This window comes from Acanthopagrus latus, chromosome 24, assembly GCF_904848185.1.
Source record: "Acanthopagrus latus isolate v.2019 chromosome 24, fAcaLat1.1, whole genome shotgun sequence".
Classification (NCBI taxonomy): Eukaryota; Metazoa; Chordata; class Actinopteri; order Spariformes; family Sparidae; genus Acanthopagrus; species Acanthopagrus latus.
Window position 1 is genome coordinate 10,549,610 of NC_051062.1, and position 21,181 is coordinate 10,570,790.

The window sequence follows — 21,181 nt, forward strand, 5'->3', positions numbered from 1 at the left end:
CAGTATTAAGGGTCATTTATTTATTAAAACATGGACAATGACAGTTTAGCACTCTGAGAACACAACAGCCTAATGAATATTAATATATTAATCGCTAATATGTGTTAAGAAATCCCTATAAAACCACCTGTATACAGAGTGTGAGGCAGAAAATGTCAGATGGAGTCAAACAGGCTCTTTAATCTGTTAAACATATATCAAATAAAATAAAGTAGGAATATAAATGAGCAGTAAAATTGGTCCTTTTGAGCCTCCTGTGATCAGCACAGTGAAAACGTCCCCGTCACTGTTTCAATTCTGGCTGATATTAAGGAGGATTTTACAGATAAGTGGTCACAACTCTTCCATCTTTTAATTTGTTTTGAGGAAATCTGATGAGGAAAAAATGTTTTTTATGCAGTGCACAGACGTCAAACTGTCAGGATTGACTCCTGAGATTAAAACAAAACAAGTGGATGGGGGAAAAAAAAACAAAACTCCCCCCCATGTGTGTCCTCTCGTGTCTTTTAAAATGGCAGCGTGTCGAGGAATAACTTATCTATGATGGCGGGCGGCGGCACCAGATCCTCCAGCTTCAGGTAGAAGATCCTCTGCAGGCCCTGGATGCACAGAGTGCGGAGCTCGCGCAGTTTTTCCAAAAGTCTGGACAGGTGGTTGGACCAGCAGTGCGAGCCTCCGTCTCCCTCCTTCAGACACTTGACGATGTTGTTCTGCAGCTCCTCCACCTTCTTCGGCTCCTTCAGGCCGTGTCGCTCTGCAGCGTGTGGAAAAAAAAAAATCACATCAGGAGTTAAAATCAGAATTTTTTTTTACTAATCCAGATAATCTCTGATAAACCCGTTCCCCAGCCGTTCCATGATCCACCTTCAGGAGCACTCAGTCATGACGTCTAGCACTTAAACACAACATGGTTTACAGCCAAGAAAATTGTATTTCTTCTAACTTAAAGCTGCATCTCCCTGAGTAATTTGATTGTAATTTAAAGCTGCAGATATGTGAATAAATGCTGGACTGTTTATAATGTCCTAATCCTGGAGAAGAACTAGGAAGTACTGACATAAACAGGTACAGACAGGAGTGTTTCTGAGCGCCTCACCGTTGACCAGGGCGAGGGTGCAGATGCAGGAGAAGGTGGACACGTCCAGGTTCATCCTCTGCAAATTAGCGGAGAACTCAACGATGCTGTCAATCCACTCCCCGAAGCCTCGCAGGCACTGGAGCCGGTGCCACACCGAGCCGTCGCAGAAGATCAGCTTCCCTTCCTCTGGGCTGGATCTGAAACAGTATGACAGCTTGTTAGAGGTGGATATAAACGGCCTGGTTACACTTTTACGCATGACACTGGCGCAGAGATTTGTCACTGTTTATAGGCCAATCCGTCGTCAAACATATCCACACAACAATGGCGCGACCTCTGACCTTGCATCATCTGAATTAGCTGAGAAAAAGCACATGTGACGGCAGAAGATGAGTCCCTTTGTGTTTTCTTTACCTGTACGACAGTCGTAAAACAAAGAGCTCCAGGAAAGACGAGTAGAAGAGGAGGTCTTGGTCGTGTTTGGGTAAGGAGGTGAAACCTGGGATCTTCTGTGCCCAACCTCGAATCACCTCCATCGATCTCGTCAGGAGGTCGTAAAACTGCCGCACGTGCTGAGCGTCGTCCTCTAGCGGGCTGCCAGGGCTCTCCTTGATCTGACCACAGGTCGCCAATGAGTAGACGAAACGATACATGAATTACAGCACATTACTCCTCACTGGTAAAGGACTGAATCTATGCCCACGTTTCTTACTTTAAAGCATTCAAGCAGGGAAGGTGGAGGATTCGATTCCACATGTGCCTTGATGAGGGCGCTCAGAAGGGTGCTGCCGGGTGAAGACGAGTCCGAGACGGCTTTCGGTTTGGACGGCAGGCGACCCCTTCGGCCTTTCAGACTGTCCGTCCTCACCACTGCAGAGCGCGAGGAGAAATCATTTGACCTGGAATTAATTTGACCCTGAATGTTGTGTTCAGAACAAGTCGTATTGGTTTACCTTCTTTGACCATTCCCACCGCAAGGCACTTCTGGAAGCGACAGTATTGACATCGGTTCCTCCTGCGTTTGTCCACAGGGCAGCTTTTGGCAGCCAGACACACATATTTGGCATTTTTTTGTACAGTGCGCTGCAGGGAGAAGAAAAGATTTAGATACTTCTCAGAACAGAGCTTAGAAATGTAATACCTGCCTTTTGGACAGTGCTGACAGTGCAACATGATACGATACGATAAAAGCACTTTTTGAGTTCTATGGTATGAACCTTCACTGACACAAAGAGATTATGTGATAGTGTTACATCTTAAATGTCTTCCTCTCCACCTCCGACCGACCTCCCCAGATACATTCCACCATCAGATACCGTAAGAAACGATATGATGAGATACGGCACGATGCTAAACCGTACGGTACGATGCAACGAGACCAGATCGATACGATATGATACAGTGCAATTTGATACCAGACAATGCAATGCAGAATGTTGAGATTGATATGGTAGTGTAAGAAATGACATGATTCGACAGGTTGGAATGTACAGTACAATACGATATGGTATGATACGATACGATACGATATGATACGATACACCAAGATTGATACGGTACAGTACGATACGATATGACACAGTCTGATTGATACATGAGGATCGGATGTGATGGGATACAGTAAGATACGATACAATGCAATGCTCTAAAGATCAGTATGGTACAGTACAATATGCACAATATGAAGTGAGGCGATACGGTACGAAACCATATGATTTTATGGGGAACAGTACACTAAGATGTAACAGTAAGTCACGATCGCCTGTTCTTACAAGGGTAGAGTGGTATTATATTTTATTTGCACAAAAAGGCAGAAGATCCAGGAGTCGAGTATTTTATCTTGAATGTTCCTCTGTGCTCTGAAAACCTCTCTGACTGAGTGCGGCAGTCAAATAGGAACCAACTGGTCCTCTGCTGGACTTTGGAACAAACTGTGAGGGTTTCTTGAAGGAGCATTAAAGCCCAGTGCCGGTACAGAACCAATGTCATGGTGCTGAGTGGACTGAACAACAAGGATGCTTTCTAGGATCTGGATTGGAGAACCCTTTATGAAAATGGTTCAGCGTGGAATCATTAAGACCCATTTTGTTACACCAAAGTAAAAAACTCTTAAATGCTCCTTTGAAAATGATAATCAAACAGCAGCTCTCCTGCTCCTGTGGGCCAGCTGAGGCGGTATAAGGCATTCAGCCCGGCGGACAGGGCAGTCTGGGTAAATACAGGGTCGTGGTCAGTCATAATTTGGAGAGTCGCCCCCGGGAATCTCCTTCAGAGAGGAGAAGGGGAGGTTTTTTATTCACGGCACGTCGGTGGCCATTTTCATACAGGACATTTGGCCCTAACACGCGTGTGTCAAGAGATCAAAACGTGCGCCTGAAGCGTAATGACCAATTTAGGAGGCCAGTCAGGGGTCCCAGAAGGATTTTTATATTATAGCTTATTACTGGAATAAGTGTTTTATTACGAGACAGTGTGGCTGTGATGTCTTCTCTATACGTGGAGAGAAAAATGTGAATATATCCTTCAGATTTTCATAAAAGCAGGACACGATCACTGTTTTTGTCCCTTTTGATTGGCACTTTCACATGTTTTAATTATTCATATTAAATCAGATGCCTCCAGATGTCCGAGTTGAAGCGTTGAAAATAAACTTTCACCCAGAACAAACCTTGAAGAAACCCTTGCAGCCCTCGCAGGTGCGCACTCCGTAGTGCTGGCATGCTGCGTTATCGCCGCACACCGCGCACAGCCCCTCAGTGCTCAGCGCCACTCTGCCGGCGCCTGACGACGTCTGGTAGTCCATGAAGCGGTGACCGAGCTGGAGCGGGTGAGGAAACCCCACTCCGTGCTGCTTCCCGAGCGCGGTGGAGCCCAAAACCCCGGAGCCGTCCAGCGGCTGGTGCGCCCCGGCTGCGTCCAGGTTCATGGACACGTGGAGAGACCCGTCAAATTTCATCTGGCAGGTGGGGAAGCTCTGCTGCTGCGCGTGTTTGAGCGAAAAAAGCGAGAACCTGGAGAGAGAGTTTTTCCTGTGCGCTGCGGCTAAATAGTCCTGTCGAAAACTGTACAGAGAGCCGGAGTCCTCCCATAAGTGCCCCGGTGGAGTCTGGAAGTTGGGTGCGTGTGGCGAAGGAGAGCGGTAATAATAAACAGAGCCCGGGGAGGAGAGCAGCTCCTCGGATTGATGATGCTGGCTCGGCTGATACCGGTGCGCATCCTCCACCTTTACGCACGGAAGCTCCCCTTGCATCGGCATCTGGAAGAGACACGGCGGCTTCACGTCGTAGCCGGAGCCGTAAGAGTCCCCCAAAGTGGCAAAACCGGGACCTGATGTCGCAGCCGAGATTTCGCTGTTGGTGAGGTCCATGCTGAACTTGACAAACTCCGGGGTGAGGAAGTCACAGCTGCGCTCTCCGCCGGCGCTCTGAGAGGCCGGGCTGGCGCCTTGGGGAGAGGAGCCGCACTGGGTCTGGACACACGGCATGGCCCCTGGAAACATGGAGAAAATGAGTCAGTCAGAATTGGATAGAGTTGGCAAGTACAATAAACATTCATTTAAAATGTTTTCTTTGTAATTTGGGTCATGATTATTTTTTAAAAGCCATTTGGAAACAAATTACGCGCTCGTTGGGAGGAAAATTCCTCACAATTACGACCTTAAAACAGCATGAAACAGGTATGCATGGAGACCAGACTTTGAATAGATTATTACCTTATAACTTTAGTTGTCTTATCTTCTAGAGTTTGCTTTGGTCTGCTCGACTTTGCCTGGTATGAACCAAAAACACCAAATCATCACTTGAAAGCTTTTCACCGACATGTATCCATTAAATTCTTCGCGAACGAATCAAGAAGAGTCAAACATACTCTACCTCAGACTTTCATCCAGTGCAGCAGGACGGTGACAAGTAATCCCATCCTTGCTGGTCTGTTGTTCTCAGGATCTGTGGAAGCTTTAGCCGCTGCGACCAGAAAAGAAAAGTCCACTCTGTCTGCAGCGCAAAAAGGAAATGACTGTTCACTTCTCCCACTCTCGGACTGCAGGACTGGCTGCCAGTGACACCGACAATGTGCTTTTGTTTACGTGCCGCGCACCAGTGTGCCAAACCATATTACGCACAAGCCACAGAGGGGCGGGCTGGTGTGTGTATGTGTGTGTTTCCCTCTGTGTGTGTGTGTGTGTGTGTGTGTGTGTGGGCCATTGACTGGTGTGTAATTTGGGAATAATGCTCGTGGCCCACTTTCTTGCAGCTTTCTTGCATCATATGTCAGGAATTTTATTGTGTTTTCCAAGCATTTTATGTTAAACTTGGCTGCCACACAGTGCAGATACAGTTTTTCAAGCATTTATCGAGAGTAAGACTCAAAGATACAGATCGTGTTCAACAGCTGTTCTTTATGAAAGAACAGTTTCCCCCAAAATAGACACGCTCAAAATGTCCAAATGTTGGGATTCAATGAAAATTAAATCCTTATTTCGGCTCCTCGCGCTTATGTTGATGAAGATGTTGAAACTTTTATTAGTTTAGTTGATAACTGACGTAAATTTTGTCCAAACAGGATGGAGGAGGAGGAGGTAGAGGAGGATGGAAGAGGAGCAGGGAGGAGGAGGAGGATGGAGGGAAGACCGCTGTTGTGCAATCTTACCCACCTTTTACGTCACCAACGCGGCACCGCCTCCTCTCGAACGCTATTGGACGAGCGCAACCGCGTCCTGCGCTCTGATTGGCTCTCCGCGGTGTCGCTCGTGCCCGCTCCGTTTCCTGGTTGTAGCTGTCAAACACACAGGCTGCAGGTTCGGATAGCAACCGATGTCCTCAGTCGCCGTCCGGCATCGCCCCGAGCGACTCTTTCCCAGCCACAAAACGAGAAGGCCTGTAAGTGAGAATGTCTGTTGTTTCGACGAGTGTTTCCCGGACATTTTTAATCTAACCTAACGTGTGGTTTAACCCGCTGTTTGGTTGGCAAAGAGCCAAAAACGAGGAGCAACATCTGCGAGTTTTGCTAGTGACTCCGACAGGGAAGGAGTAACCCCTTCACCTCAGCTGTTGTAGCGAAGGACATGCCCTGTTAATGTGTCTATTTTAGTCATTTCAAACCGTGTGAATATCTAAAACATGTCCGCCGAAGTGAACATATTCCTGTTAGGTGTTCGAGCCGCCTTTAATATGACACGAAGAGCTTATTCGCGACCGTTAAGACGAAGCTTATTGCTGCTTTTCCTCAAAGACCAAACTAGGCTGACATTTTAATCCACAGTAAGATGAGTGAAGATAGCGTTGACTTCCTCTCATGTAGCCAGGTATGGAACAATATACCAAATACCTGTCATAATACATCAGTATAGTACCACCTGCTGTTGAAAGAAAGGGGTTTTTTGTCAGCGCAACAAGCGGGATTCCCGATTATTCTCTGGAAATACACAGGCCTTAAAACAGCAAAAATGTCAATGGACCTCGCCATGTGTTTGATGGAAACCTCAGCCTGCGTTTGAAGCAGGAAGCCCCCTCTCCTCTGCTGACTCATAATGAGTGTGCAGGCTGATGTAAGCACCATGATGAGGAGGGATAGTGAAAGGTTCTGGTTGTGTCAGCCTCATGATTTAGGTTTTGGACGGTTTGGTGGTTCAGCTGGATGAACTACATCCTTCAAGAAGCTTCCTTGGGGCTAATTATTGGCATATCTGGCCTTTTATGGTGTTGAGTAATGAGCAGCTTGTGAGAAGGTGTGAACACAGGTGTTATGCCACTGAGTGGATTATTGTGAAGGCCGATACATCAGGGTAGGGATGGATTTTGACTGGAGTTATGGACTTATTTTAATGCCTCACTAGGAGAAAGATGAACAACAAAACTTATCGGAGATGCATCTGTTGAGAAATTCAGGAAACCAAGAATCCACCATTATATATAAAAATATCTCGTCATGACACTGTCGTTGAAAGAGTATAAATTTGACGATGCAACCTTTCTTTCCCATGAAAAATAAGGTCTTTCTTTCCAGTATGGTGACACTTAATTATAAAATCATTAATAATGCTAAACATATAATTAATCAACCTTTTTGTGTTAACACACAATGAAATGCGCAATAAACCGTTTATTTAGACAATGTTTGCATCTTATAATCTGATATAAACCTTTACAGCTGCTTAAATAAATGGTTTTTAAAGATTTACATCGTTTAATTAACTGTCAGTTAGAAAGTGTCAGTGTCAGAAGCTCACTGTTATCTGTCAGTGTCATCTAGGAAATCAGGAACTGTCTGAAAATCAGTGGGTGTGATATTCAGCCCTGACAGAACATATATATTTCGTATCATTAACAAATATTTTGATACATTTCTGTTACTTAATGGAGTTTTTTTTTATTATTCTTGTCGTTGTAGAACAGACCTCAGCTGAACTTTAAACTTATATTGGTGTGTTAAAGCCTCTGTCATAATTATACTCTCTCAGGGCTATAATTATATTACATACTGTAGCTCACAGCTTTAGTATCTAACAAATGCAGTTGTGTAATGATAGATTGCAGTTACAGTTCTGTGGAAACGCTGTTACGCTCTTTATAACTTTATAACCGGTGATAAAGAGACTAACTTCCTTTAACCAAGCGACACTTTTAAGTCAGACCTTTTCTATTTGTTGGTCATTTTTACAGTTTAGCAGTCGTATAAATTGTCACGTTATAATTTATGATTTTTGGTGCTCATGCTCGCCGATATCATGATAGGTCATTTTATTTCACCGAACTGCTTGTTGACATTTGTGCCATCTGCAGCAGTGTTTTATTAAAATGCATTAGAATCTGCTCCAGCGTATGCCGCTCCCTGGAAACCTCGGTTCGAAGTGCTGCGAGGCCCCTCGCCCCCGATGGTGTCGTGTTCTGCTCGCTCTGGTGCTCGGGGTCGTTATGAAAATGTGGAAACAGTATCCGAACAGTTGCTTCATAATAAGCTGCAAATAGTTAATTCTAATGTTGGTTTTAAACATGATCTGGCCATGTGTAATAAACAGTCTGCTGTTGTCCTGTTTTTCAGTCATATCAGCGATATTAATATGAGGTATTTGCTTATTTTTGTTACAACGCCGCAACTTGGGAACTTCTGAAACAATTAGTTGATGAATTAGCAGCAAAATGTGTGATGAATTCAGTAATTCATATCATTTTTTGAAGCAAAAATGCCAGAAATTTCTTATTTTACCTTCTCAATTGTTTAGATTTCCTGCTTTCTTTGTACAAAATGAGCGTAAACTGAATATTTTGGATGTTAATCATAGAATTTCTTGCGGTTTTCTGACATTTTATAGACCAAACTGTAATCGAGACAGTAATTATTGGGCAGACTAATGGATAAGAAAACTAATTAGGCAGTTAAATGGTTAGTTGCAGCCTTAGTTTAATAGAATTTCACTACGTAAAAATGGATGAACTTACCAGAATTTAAAGAAAATACCAATCGAAATGTGGTGTTTTTTTTCTTAATTGTGAACCTCAGGAGGTTTAATTCGTTGTTTTTAAGAGATGTACCTGGTTGTTTTAGACCTCCATATGAATATTTGTCCACATCTGACCTTCCCAAAGCAAGTTACAGCCATTTATTATCATATTATCCTCTGCATTTCCCAGTGACAGACAGGTGTAATCCCATATTTCTCTCGGAGAGTAAACAGAAGGTTATCAAATCATAACAGAGGAGGAAATGAGAAAAAGAAAAGTTACCTTTTTGTAGAGAAATATCTGATACAACCAACAATCGATGCTGCAGAACGTGATTGCTATGGAGTTTCAGGCTGTGGTTAACTGACTGAACAACGTGTTAGGAATGCAGTCTTCTTCCAGCAAAGCAGCTGCTTGTCTGGGAATTTGAGGCCATTAAGGTTAAAAAGTAACACTGAGGCACCCGACTGCATTTTAAAAAGTCACAGTTTGGGCTGCAAGATGTCCAACTGTCAAACAAACAAAATAAAGACATATAACTGAGACTAAACATGACAAGAAAAAGCTGGAAGAAGGACATTTGTTGATATATTTCTTAAAATCCAAATAATTGTGCCATGTTGTTTTATATGAAACAATCCCTGAGACTTTACAAAAGTCATTTGTGTCACCAGCTATTTAAATGCACCGCAAAGACCAGTGAGAGTCAAAGTGTGGCGATGAAACGTGCTGCAGAGTTGAACAAACATAATGATTTTACAAAAGGTGCTGCTAACATTTAGTTTCAATATTGATGAATCGAGTCAATTAGTTTTCTTTCCCGACTAATCAATGAGTCTGATGTTTAAATGTCAAAATAATCACAAACTCCTATCACAAGTTGACACAAGTGTGTCTTTAAAGATGGAAACATTTCATGATGACGGAAAACAGGAAAAACTAGGATGACGTAATGAGTGAAAACCGCCTGAGGGACTAAAAAAAAGTTGTTTTTCAAGGAAACTTGCCAAATATTTTAGGTGATTTTGTGGTTTAGTGTATTCGAAACCAGTTTTTTGAATGTTGGTCAGATTAAACAAACATTTAAGGACATCACGTTGGAGGTTTGATTTTATTCTGATGTTTTATTTGACAGATTAATACAAATTAAAGATGCAACTCTGGACAAAATTAAGGTTCAAACAGGTGACATAACAAAGCGTTCCCTTTTACGTGAGCTGTCCTCCTCTCGTCTCATTCAGCCTGACTTGCAGCTTTTTGGATCCTCCCAGCCCCCTCCTTGTACTTAACTCCCTCTGTCAGACTCGCATGCCTCCTTCACAGGATCATGTCAGAGCTTTATAACTCTTCCGTGTCTCCTCACTGCACTTTACTTTCTCCGTAGGGCCGAGGATGGCGTTCAGGAAGGCTCTGAAGCGGACGGCGATCCTAGGCGGCGGGGCGGTGGCCGCGGTGTTCGGCCTGTCGCAGCTGATTGAGTACAGGAAGACGCAGGTAAGGATTTTGTGACGCTCCATCAAATGTTTGCTTCTTGCTTCTCGTTGCATGAGCTTTCAAGACTTTGAGTTTTGCAGCATTTGACTGAAATGTCAATATTTTGTGCTTTATCAGCTGCCTCCAGGCAAAATTCAGGGATAAAATCTAAATACTCATGTTTTAGGTGTAACAAGAGTGTGTTTTCACAATAAAATGTTTTTTTTTTTTTTTTTTGCTTGAAACCAGTGTACAGTGAGCAGGGAGGGACTACCTCTCAGGGCATGTCTTGTCTAGATATTGGAATGTGCTCTTGAGGTCTCCAAGGTGTGTTTGATTTTGTTTACCTGGTATATTTCCTGCTGCCGTGCAGGAGGCATCAGCTCACTCACAGGAAAAATGAAATGAAAACTCAAATTTCTTTTTTTACCAGCAGGTATTTACACTGCAGAGATACTCCTCTGAAACTAACCTCCTGCATTTGTTTCTCTTCCCTTCTTGCTGAGTGTATGATGAGGAAATTGTCACCACTCTCATATGTTTTGCTAAATATCGAAGCTACACCTGCAGCAGACTAGCTTAGCTTAGCAAAAAACTAGTTGGAAGTAGTTGCCAGGCAGCCAGTATTGACTCCAGGAAGTCACAGTTTCCAGCTGACTAATAAACCCCCGCCAATAAACCAGAAAGTTGTTGGTTTAAACTAAAAGCTCTGTGGCTGAATAATGAAGCCAAACACTGCAGAGGAGCCAAAAAAAGAGACCCAATGTTGAAACATCCAACAGAGGTACAGCGGAAGTATATGTTTCCATGTTGACAAAAACAGTGTTGACATGAATACAGAAAAAAAAAGTTCTGTGTTAGTTAGAGGGCATAACCCAAAACACTTGCTTCACTAAAAGTCCACAATCCCTTAGATCTGGAATTTGGCCTATTGTGCCTCTAAACCTTGTAATAAAAGGGAAAACATGTGTTAGATGCATTTAGTTGTTTGATATATCGTAATATTTGTGTTTATCTACAGGCCAGATTTTCTCATTCTTGTTGTCGACTTGACATGGCGTTTAGCTGCTTGACGCTGTAGATGGACTGCATTATAAATGTGAGAAATGAAGAAACAATAGGCCGAGTTATAGATCAGTGCCTGAGGTCAGTTAAGGCCTCACCTCGCCTCCTGACTGGTGACTCTGGGAGCTCTGCCGTCCTTGAAACACTCCTTGAAGGTCCGAGTCCATTTGAGACGGCCGCAGCAGCTGTGTTTCCACTGACCTCTGACCCGACTCAGGCCTATTTTCGGCATGCCTCATATCCTACATGCCAGACTTCATGTGACTTTACAACCTAATGTGAACTTTGTTTTTGTGTCCCGTCTCCACTGTCGTCATCCCAACCAAAGCACGGATTGGTAAGCAAGAAGTCGCCCCTGATGAAATATAATTATTTTCACAATAGTTTGTAATCATGCATGCCTCTCTAATCCCAGTAATTGCAATGCTGATGAGATGAATGTCCGTCTTGTCTCCTTTAGCAAGGGCATATGGCTTGGTGCAGTTTTTTCAAAGACAGCGGCCGATTGGCTATTAGCATGGGCCTCGCGGCGCCATTGACTGACTTAACTTGATTACGGGGGCCAACGCTGGCTCTTAATTCTGTGGCGGTGTTTGTCTGCGTGCATCATCAAAAATAGACAATGATTATATCATCGTCTTGTTTGCGGTCGCAGAGCTAAATTACAAACGCCTGCTTCTTCTATTTGCAAGTCAAATGCCAACGTCTGCTTCAAAGCTGCTTGATGCAATCATTTAGCTTCAACCTGCTAAAGAGAAGGAGGAAAAAAAATGAATAAATATTTCATTAGAGGTGAAATCCCACATCCTCACATCAGAGGGTGAGCGGGCCTTTTTAAAATTTTATCTCTAAATTAATTATTTTGCTAATCAAACAGTGGATGTATGTGATGTTCAGTGGCTGAATGTGAGGTTGTTTTGTTGTTGTTTTTTTTTGCGGAGCTGAGCAGCATGTTGCAGCGGCAGACAGTCACCCTCAGCAAACCTTTGCATGCTAATCACCTCAATAATATGTTGATTTTTGATTTTTTTTCTTTTTTTTAGCAACTGAACTGAAGGTGAAAATGAGACATCATAAGCACGTCTTTATCTCACTTTTACAGAAACAAGAGCTTGTCATAAAACGCTTTTCCAACAACATCTTAGTATTCAGATTGTTTACTAGTAAATAAAAGCAGCAAGTGTGTAAATAAAGCATATCAATTATGAGTAAAAGTCCTGCGTTCACTCTTTACTGTGTAAAAGTTAAAGAAAAACCTGCTTAAAGTAGCAAAATTGCTAATTTTGTGTTTTTTGTCTGGTGCAGCTTCAATGACCAACTGATTAGTTGTCAGTTATAAAATTAGATAATTAGTTAAATTAATACCCTCTTTGATTATCAATTAATCTGTTTGAGTAGCTCAGTAAGAAAAAAAGAGTCAAAATTATCTAATTCCAGATTCGTAAATGTGATTTTTTTTTTCTCCAGTTTTGACAAAAAGTGACAAAACTTGCCACCATTTTCTGACATTTTATAGACCAAACAAAATGATTAACAGGAAATAATCATTAATTGCAGCCGAGGAAATTGCAGTGAGGAAGCAGCCTTGTCATTTTTTTGCGAGTATGAACTACTTTTAGATATTATGGATAGTTTAATGTACAACAAGTCTTTTATGGCATCAGATAAATGTAGATAAATGTGTCTCAACGTTGAAATCCAAATCAAATCTAAAGTGTAGAATAATGAATATTAGCAACACATTGCTTTTAAGAAATACATATTTCTAAACTTTAAATCAATCCGCCTTGATAAATCTGCATTGTTCGGGCTCTATTCAACTTTTTAAACAATAAAGTAATTAATGCACAATAAAATAATGCATATGATAAGCCAGAACACAAGCGTACGTTTTCATCGTAACCTCATCACACATTCACCGGAAATCCATAATGTATTAAAGTGATTGCGAGTCATTATGCTTTATGTCACATGTGATTGTGTGCGGTGATTGTAATGCAGGAATAATGCGTAAACACATTCCAGTGGGGAATGTGTCTGCAGTGCGCTTATAATGTGTCAGAACGCACCTGAAGGGAAGTGTTGCTGCGTCTTCTGTTAACATAGAGTGTAAATAGAAACATTAACATAGAGACTTTAGTTTTGCACGACAAAGGGAGCACAAGTGTTTTGTGTTTGTGTCACATCAGGCCCGGTTGGCTCACGTGGCGGCAGAAGCCGAGCTGAAGGCTCCCTTCGCGGACGAGCTTCCCTCTAGGCAGGCGCAGCTCACGGCGCTGGAGAACACCGAGGAGTTCGATGTGCTGGTCGTCGGAGGAGGAGCCACGGGTGTAGGATGTGCCTTAGACGCTGTCACACGCAGTAAGATCACTCTCGCTTACAGCTCCTCTCGTGGGAGGTAACAGGTTTCAGGCTCTGTAAGTGAGCTCAGTGAGTCATGAGTGAAGGTCTATAACGGTGCCTGGCTCATGTGTCCTTCCACAATCCACAATCCAGAAATAATCAGTTAATATGGTATAAAACAGAGGAGATGTCCACGTTTGAGAGGTTGAACATAACATTAATCAGTAATTAAAAAAGAAAAGATACATTTTCAGTCCAGTATTGACTCGTCCTCCTTTGTCATTTTGTTCCCCAGACCTAAAGACTGCCCTCGTGGAGAGAAACGATTTCTCCTCGGGGACGAGCAGTCGGAGTACAAAGCTGATTCACGGTGGAGTCCGTTATCTCCAGAAGGCCATCATGCAGCTGGACTACGAACAGGTTCCTCCTCATCCTCCTATTTTTATTACTTATTCTAATCTGTTGCTCTTCTTCACCCTCGTCTTATCTCGTTCTGTCCACCTGAACAGTACATGATGGTGAAAGAGGCCCTCCACGAGCGAGCCAACCTCCTGGAGATTGCACCTCACCTCTCAGCGCCGCTACCCATCATGCTTCCTGTTTACAAGTAAGTGTCCAAGAATTAGTCCAGTGTCCGTTTCTGTAGACCACGGATTGTTAATTTTATGTTGACATAATGCTGTGTTTATGGTCTGGTTGGATTAAGGGACAAAAAAACACTTGGTCAGATAAAGATCATGTTTTGGCTTAAAATATCCGATTCTGTTGCCACAAAAACAAACACAAGATGTCCTAATGTCTCATTTAAAATACACAGTTTTGATGCAGAGAAGACAGACAGAAAATGTCCTGACATCTAGCTGAAAAATGTTCGATTTTGTTGCCATAAATAAAGATGAGTAATTACCTGATTTCTCATTGAAATATCTGTTTCATCTCCAGAAATAAGACTGTAAAACTTCCCGACGTCTTGATTTTGTTCTCACAAAGAGAGTTGAAATATGCCCTGACATCTTGTTAAAAGTGAGCAATTTTGTAGCTACAAACACTCTGTTTTGTTGCCACAATGAAAGCTAGAAAATATTTTTATCAGTTGAAACAGTAGAGATTGGTCTCATCTTTAATGAAAATGCCAACATTTTATTGTGGCATTGGCTGTTCTTTTATCTTTAAACTTCAGGTAACTAAAGTGTTTCGTTCATTTTAATCTGGACAGAAAATGAACACCAGCTCGTGATGTTTGTTGACGACTTGAAATTGACCCCAAACAAATTGTGGATGTTCAACCTAACTTTAATCATGGTGTTAATTTCTAAGATGGTGGCAGTTGCCTTACTACTGGGCTGGGATCAAGATGTACGACGTGGTGGCCGGGATCCAGTGCCTGAAGAGCAGCTACGTCCTCAGTAAGACGAAGGCCTTGGAGCTGTTCCCCATGCTGAAGAAGGACAAGCTGGTGGGAGCCATCGTCTACTACGACGGTGAGTCAAAGCTTTCCGCCTGCAGAGTTTTTTTTCCCCCCTGCTTTTCTTTGAGTAGGATATTTTCACATGGGCGCTGGCATGTGTGGACAGTCATCTGAAATGCATGCTTCATTTGTGGATTCATTACTCACCTTGTTATTTTCTGTAAACATGATGAAGGCTGCTGAGTCAGGCTCTCCTGCCCTTTAACCACTGTTTGGCTTTTTGTTCCTTCACACTGGCTAAACCTGCAACCAGTTTTATTAAAGATTTTACATTTTCTTATGATTCTGGTAGCTTGTTTTTGAGAGAAAATTCCTCCAATGTCTCCGAACTGCAACATCATTGAGCACTTTGCCTGTCAAACAATGCAAAATTGAAAAACTATTAACTTCTCAGGTGAATTCCAGCTCTGAATAAATTGTAATCCTGTATAAACATGATTAAGCCGCCCAGATGAGGCCCTCAGAAGTAAATCTTGCCCCCTGGCCTTCACATCTCCACTGGTCCCTAACAAAACGTGTTGACAGGCTGGTAGGATGCCCTCTCTGCCCCGTGGCGGTAAAGGTTGCGTGTTCCCTGGATGAGAACGGAGGAGAACCAAACATATGCTGAGTGTCCAGCTGAGTGTGAGGAGCGCTGGTGCCGCGGGCGTCCTTTCCTCTCCGCCACCGAAAATAACAAATCTGTGTCTGCGGGTGATGTGTCTGTTCCTGTAGGCTTCACTGAGCGTCAGCTCGTCACGTCTGTGTCAACGGACTGCTGTTTATTTTAGAGCTGATGCTACTGAAAGATGCTTTTTATTTCTAAGCCAAGATATCTGATAAATCTGCCAGATATAACATCTTTTTAGAAGGTTTAACTTGAATTAAAAACTTTATTTATTAGTTGTTTTAATTGAATAAAATGTATCCACTCAACAGCCTGATTTGGAGGCATTTTACTCGTCTAATCTTCAGTTATAACTGGATTTACTGCAGGCTGGAGAAATGGAAGGAGACTGATTCCTTGGTGCAAAGCAGCATATGTTTGATTTCCACCCCCTCCCTCACAGTCATCTGCTCTGAGGGGGAGGGAGGTGGTGGAGGGGTGGGGCATCTTTTCTCCAATTATGCCGTCTGGAACAATCACGGCGGTGACATTTCGAAATCTGACCTTCTCTCCCGGCGGTGTGGAGCGCAGAGGAACGGCGTCGACGGTCGGACCGGCTGAGCAGCAGCTTTTTCTCCCGCTGTCGTGGTTACTGCTGCTGCCACCGACAACACACACACAGGACAGCAAATGTGACGGCTCTGTCCTCTCCTTCTGAATTGGCTGTTGTTTATAAGGCCAGAATGCTTTGGGAAGTGACACGAGAGTAGTTTAATGTAGGCGCAACATGTCTGTCAGAAATGATATACACAGAAGTCCATAAACAAAACAGATGATTTAAGGGTAATATTAAGTGTGTAGAGGTTTTTACTGCTGCATATGTCACAAAAATAGCATAAAGCCTTTTGTGGCTCTAGACAATCTGCATGTATTCTGATAAATTGCCTCCAGTGATGTCACTCAGTGGCTCACTTGCATTGTGGGTATTGTAGGCACCAGGTTTTGGGGCTGATGGACATGTTGAAAAGCAAACAATTGAAACCAGCACAGTAGAACAGGAGGAGAATTAATGAAAATATTGTTACAGAAAGTGAGGAAATATTCCTGGATGTGTCCTTCTTTCCAAAGCTTAGTAAAGTCTGTTATGACTCAGACATGTCCTCCATCCTCTGTGTAATCCTGCTGACAAATCAACAATCTGTGCTCGATATCCGTCCAAGAGGAAACAAAACTCATAGAACTGAACAATTCTTCTTCTCTTCTTCCTCCCTCAGGGCAGCACAATGACGCCCGAATGAACCTGGCCATTGGCCTTACTGCTGCCCGCTACGGCGCCGCCGTCGCCAACTACACCGAGGTCGTCCACCTGCTGAAGACAAAAGACACGCAGACCGGCAAGGAGAAGGTGTGTGGAGCTCACTGCAGGGACGTTATCACAGGTGAGAAAACTCCCGAAAATGATTTCTTGAGTTAATCAGTTAGTTGACTCACAATAATTAATTTATTTTCAACATAGTTTGTCATTAATCGTTGCTGCTTTCATCAAACTCCCATCATCATCATCATCCTTCCCCTCTCACAGGAAAGGAGTTTGACGTGAAGGCCAAGGTTGTGATCAACGCCACCGGCCCGTTCACAGACTCGCTGAGGAAGATGGACAACCAGGAGACGCAAAACATCTGCCAACCGAGTGCCGGCGTCCACATCGTCATCCCCGGTTACTACAGGTGCTCACACACACACGCTGACTTTTTAAATTGGCTGTCATGTTTGTGTAAGCGATGTTTGACTTCTCTCAAAGTCTTCTGTGTTTCAAAATGCATTAACAGCATTGTCTCATTCTAATGTGTAAATTCTAAGCTGGCTAAACTGTTACCTGACCTATACCATCACGCACGGTACAATCTTCTCCAGTTAAGATACAGCGTGGAAATAGAGCGGTTCTGTTGAAGTCGGGGGTTTTTAAAGTTCAGCGAAAGCTTATTGAGTGAAACCCGAGGGAGCGCGAGCCCTTTGAACAGCGGCAGAAATGCCAACCACCTAATTCTCTTCCTCCCACTGCTATCTGCCCCCTCGCCACCCCGTCGTCCTCCAACATATCTCTGATTTTCCCATTTGTGCTTCCTCTCCAACTCCTCAATTTGTCTTTCCTTTCCTTGCTTTGTTTCTTTGTGCTTTCTCTTCTCTAAAACACCTCCCACTCATCCTCATGCTGAGGCAATAAAGACAGTCAGACATTAGACGTAATGATAAAAGGATTATTTGTGTATTTCAGTCCTGACAACATGGGTCTGCTCGATCCGGCGACAAGCGACGGTCGTGTCATCTTCTTCCTGCCCTGGGAGAAGATGACCATCGCCGGGACGACCGACACGCCCACTAATGTGACGGCACACCCAATCCCGGGGGAGGACGACATCAACTTCATCCTGAATGAGGTCCGCAACTACCTCAGCCCTGACATAGTAGGTACGGAGACTGTGGTCATGCATTTGGTGATGAACTAGATGAGAATATAGAGACAACTGCTCTCTGTAGCCACCACTCTTCATCTTAATTTTTTTGTTTTGCTCTTGCTAACCACTCATTATTTGACATTAATGATCATAATCTAAAACGCAGCTTTGATCCTCTGCAGTCATGAACATCTGTGTTAATGTATTCAGGATATTATTTAATGATCGATAAGCCTAAACCCTACACAACTAGACCCTTGTCTGAGTCCTGAGTCTTGTTAAAACAGATTGTATTTGTGCCGTCTTCAGTGCGCCGCGGAGACGTGTTGGCAGCGTGGAGTGGCATCCGACCCCTGGTGACCGACCCCAACTCCAAAGACACTCAGTCCATCTGCAGGAACCACATTGTCAGCATCAGTGACAGCGGACTGGTCACCATCGCCGGTCAGTCAGTCTCAAGGATTCAGCTTCTGAGTTTAAAAAGCGGCAAGTCAGCCGTATTAAAGTGCTCGTTTTGTGTGTGCAGGTGGGAAGTGGACCACCTACAGGTCCATGGCCGAGGAGACGCTGGATGCCGCCGTCAAAGCCCACGGCCTCTCAGCAGAGACATGCAAGACTGTTGGTCTGATGCTGGAGGGAGCTAAAGGCTGGACGCCGACACTCTACATCCGCCTGGTGCAGGACTACGGACTGGAGAACGAGGTAAAAACAAACTCAGTCTGTGTTTCACCAGCTCAGCTCATCGTAGAAACTTCTTGGTCCAACCATTTTTACATTTCTGTTAACGATACAACATTTGAGCCTTCTTTCTTCTTTCTTCTTCCAAATTGTTGAACTATTCCTTTCCTGCATGTCTAGACACAGCAGAATCAGACCTTTAGCTCCGTACTGTACACGGGAGCAGACTCACATTCACCTCCTAACAAAGCTGTGAAATCCTCCTCACACAGACACATTCAGCGTCTCCTTCAGTGGAGCTGACATTAAAGCCGCTGCTGTAACAATGCTGACATTTCTGCTACACAAAGACCGGACGCGCTGAAATGCACTGTACGCCGCGCGATTTATCAGCGGCATTGAGTAAGGGCACATTGATTTACATCAGCTACACGCCATCTTTCCAATAATTAGCCTGTGCGTTTTTCATGAAATCCGATAGAACATTGTTTCATGAAGAAAAAGTACTCGTTCGCCGAGCGTCTCCAGCCTACTTACTCCTCATTAGAGGCGTTCTGCTGTTCTCTGGAATATTCCTCAAAGGTCACTGTTGATATTTGGACAGCGTTTGCCCTTTCACATGATCGGAGCGCCAACGATCTGAATAGCAAACAGGCCTCTCGTCTTCTGTAAACACGTGACACCTCATCGACAAAGCGGCGCTAACGCTTAGCGTTTAACTCCGAGGAGGTGAAATCGATCATGTGACGAGCAGCCGCCACCGCTACGATGTACACTGTGAAACCTGTGATTTTACAATTTCTGTAGTTTATATGTTTTTAGATTATCGTCATTGAATAAATATTTCATCAATTAAAGCTTGTTTTCTGTTTAATCAAATGTGTTTTCCTCTGTCCACAGGTGGCTCAGCACCTGGCTGCTACTTACGGAGGAAAGGCGTTCGATGTGGCCAAGATTGCTCAGGTCACCGGGCAGAGGTGGCCAATCGTTGGGAAGCGCCTGGTGTCAGAATTCCCTTACATCGAGGCCGAGGTACAGCCGGAGTTCGTGCATATAGTCAAGACTCTCTCAGCTGAAATTCTCCAGATTTATCCTGACGTGAGTCCTCTTTTCTCAGGTTTTGTACGCGATCAAGGAGTACGCCTGCACTGCCATCGATGTCATCGCCCGGCGAACCCGCCTGGGCTTCTTGAACGTGCAGGCGGCTGATGAAGCGCTGCCTCGCATCGTGCAGATCATGGGCAAAGAGCTGGACTGGAGTCAGGAGAGGAGGACGGTATGATCGAACAGTTTATTTCACATTTAATTGGAACGTCCTCCCTTAGCTAGTTTGCTCGTTTAGGCAGACAACACTTCAAATAAGCGTTTCTTCTGAAGAGTGGGGAGAAAATCTGTAAAAAACTTTCTGTTATTACACTTTTTTACATATTTATTTCACATGTTTGTGTAACACTTCTTCCTGCGCCAGTGAACCTGCTCTGTTTTGCATCCTGCTTTAATCCTTTGTGGGGATTTTTTTTGAATTCCCTGCAGTTTCTTTTTCAATAAGTGCACAATGGAAAGGTCCACGCCCTTTATCCCTTCAGAACAGAAGCTTCTGTTTGTGTATGAAAGAGATGAAACTGAGCTCTCGCTGTTTTTTGAGCCTTTATTGTCAAGCGAGTCTTAACTCGGCTCAGGTGAACAACATGTTGATGTTACCTTTTTAGTGATAAATGTTCTTGTTTTGGTCCGATTAAATAATGGCCACGCATCACACAGATGCCTTATTTCAGCTGTATTTCTTCAGTCTACCTGTCTAATAGTTGTCATAGAATATAATGAACGTATACTCGCCTTAAAGGCATGTTTTAGGGCTGAACATGTGTAGGATTAGCTTCTGAAGATGGCTGTGAAATCACTCTTGATTCCTTCGGTCCATGTTTGATTCAGGCGGAGCTCGAAGCAGCCAGGAAGTTCTTGTACCACGAGATGGGCTACAGGTCTCGCTCTGAGCAGCTGACCAAGACGTCTGAGATCAACCTGGACTACCAGGAAGTAGTCAGGTAACTATTCTCAACTATTCTCTTTGAAACTGGGCTTCTGTAGGTAAACTGCTGAATGATTTGTCCCCCTTCTATCTACTTAAAATCTCCCTCTCTCTCTGTTATCTGTGCGACAGGTACAAGAAGCGTTTCCACAAGTTCGACAAAGAGTGCAAAGGATTCATCACCACTGTGGACGTGCAGCAGGTTTTGGACGTGAGTCGTCCGTCTCTGTATTTTTTCCGTCTTGTCTTTCATCCCCGCACACTTGTCTTCATTACACGTTATCGACTTGTTCTCCTGTTCTTTTGTCTCCGCAGAGCATCAACGTCCAGATTGATGAAAATTCCCTGCATGAAATCCTTAATGAGGTGGACCTCAACAAGAACGGACAAGTGGAAATTGATGAATTCTTGCAGGTACGTAACACGCGGACAGATATCAGTGAGGAACGTGAAAACATCCAATAATACCTGATTATTTCTGCAGATATTTCACTTTTACTGCAGCAGGCTCGTGTGTAAAAACTGTGGTGCTTAGTCGGCTACAGTCTGAGTAAAAACAGGATTTT

The 21,181-nt window shown here is 43.6% G+C and overlaps 2 protein-coding genes across 6 annotated transcripts in view; one reads left to right on the forward strand and one right to left on the reverse strand.

Moving 5' to 3' along the window:
- Positions 1-8,877, reverse strand: LOC119015425 (nuclear receptor subfamily 4 group A member 2-like). Of its 2 annotated transcripts, none has more exons than XM_037091387.1 (9): positions 8,800-8,877; positions 4,951-5,070; positions 4,791-4,846; positions 3,747-4,567; positions 2,032-2,161; positions 1,791-1,948; positions 1,493-1,692; positions 1,097-1,275; positions 1-754 (listed from the first exon to the last, which is right to left on the reverse strand). In XM_037091387.1, exons 4-9 carry the CDS (start codon positions 4,560-4,562, stop codon positions 507-509), a joined length of 1,731 nt encoding a protein of 576 aa, XP_036947282.1. In that variant the 5' UTR covers positions 4,563-4,567; positions 4,791-4,846; positions 4,951-5,070; positions 8,800-8,877; the 3' UTR covers positions 1-506. The 2 variants fall into 2 exon arrangements, with proteins under 2 accessions (XP_036947282.1, XP_036947281.1); XM_037091386.1 differs by lacking the exon at positions 8,800-8,877 and adding an exon at positions 5,730-5,868.
- Positions 5,825-21,181, forward strand: part of gpd2 (glycerol-3-phosphate dehydrogenase 2 (mitochondrial)) — a 21,238-nt gene continuing 5,881 nt past the window's right edge. For 3 of the 4 annotated variants that reach the window (XR_005073349.1, XR_005073350.1, XM_037091384.1), the window contains exons 1-17: positions 5,825-5,955; positions 9,902-10,011; positions 11,384-11,392; positions 13,245-13,416; positions 13,694-13,818; positions 13,908-14,005; positions 14,716-14,879; positions 16,727-16,891; positions 17,035-17,179; positions 17,728-17,921; positions 18,218-18,352; positions 18,435-18,610; positions 19,487-19,618; positions 19,704-19,862; positions 20,519-20,631; positions 20,748-20,826; positions 20,931-21,029. Coding sequence is in view for 2 of the 4 variants with exons in the window: in XM_037091384.1 (XP_036947279.1) it covers positions 9,910-10,011; positions 11,384-11,392; positions 13,245-13,416; positions 13,694-13,818; positions 13,908-14,005; positions 14,716-14,879; positions 16,727-16,891; positions 17,035-17,179; positions 17,728-17,921; positions 18,218-18,352; positions 18,435-18,610; positions 19,487-19,618; positions 19,704-19,862; positions 20,519-20,631; positions 20,748-20,826; positions 20,931-21,029 (2,067 nt within the window). In the remaining 2 variants the exon portion in view is untranslated. The remainder of the gene's footprint in view (positions 5,956-9,901; positions 10,012-11,383; positions 11,393-13,244; positions 13,417-13,693; positions 13,819-13,907; positions 14,006-14,715; positions 14,880-16,726; positions 16,892-17,034; positions 17,180-17,727; positions 17,922-18,217; positions 18,353-18,434; positions 18,611-19,486; positions 19,619-19,703; positions 19,863-20,518; positions 20,632-20,747; positions 20,827-20,930; positions 21,030-21,181) is intronic. The other variant, XM_037091385.1, reaches the window with a different exon arrangement.

Excerpts from the sequence above, each read along its gene's own strand:
- LOC119015425 (XM_037091387.1), bottom strand. The coding sequence starts at position 4,562 with ATGCCGTGTGTCCAGACCCAGTGCGGCTCCTCTCCCCAAGGCGCCAGC. Across the intron at positions 2,162-3,746 it reads GCTGCAAGGGTTTCTTCAAG|CGCACTGTACAAAAAAATGC; the intron begins GTTTGTTCTGGG and ends TTCTCCCTGCAG. Across the intron at positions 1,693-1,790 it reads CCCTGCTTGAATGCTTTAAA|ATCAAGGAGAGCCCTGGCAG; the intron begins GTAAGAAACGTG and ends ACCTGTGGTCAG.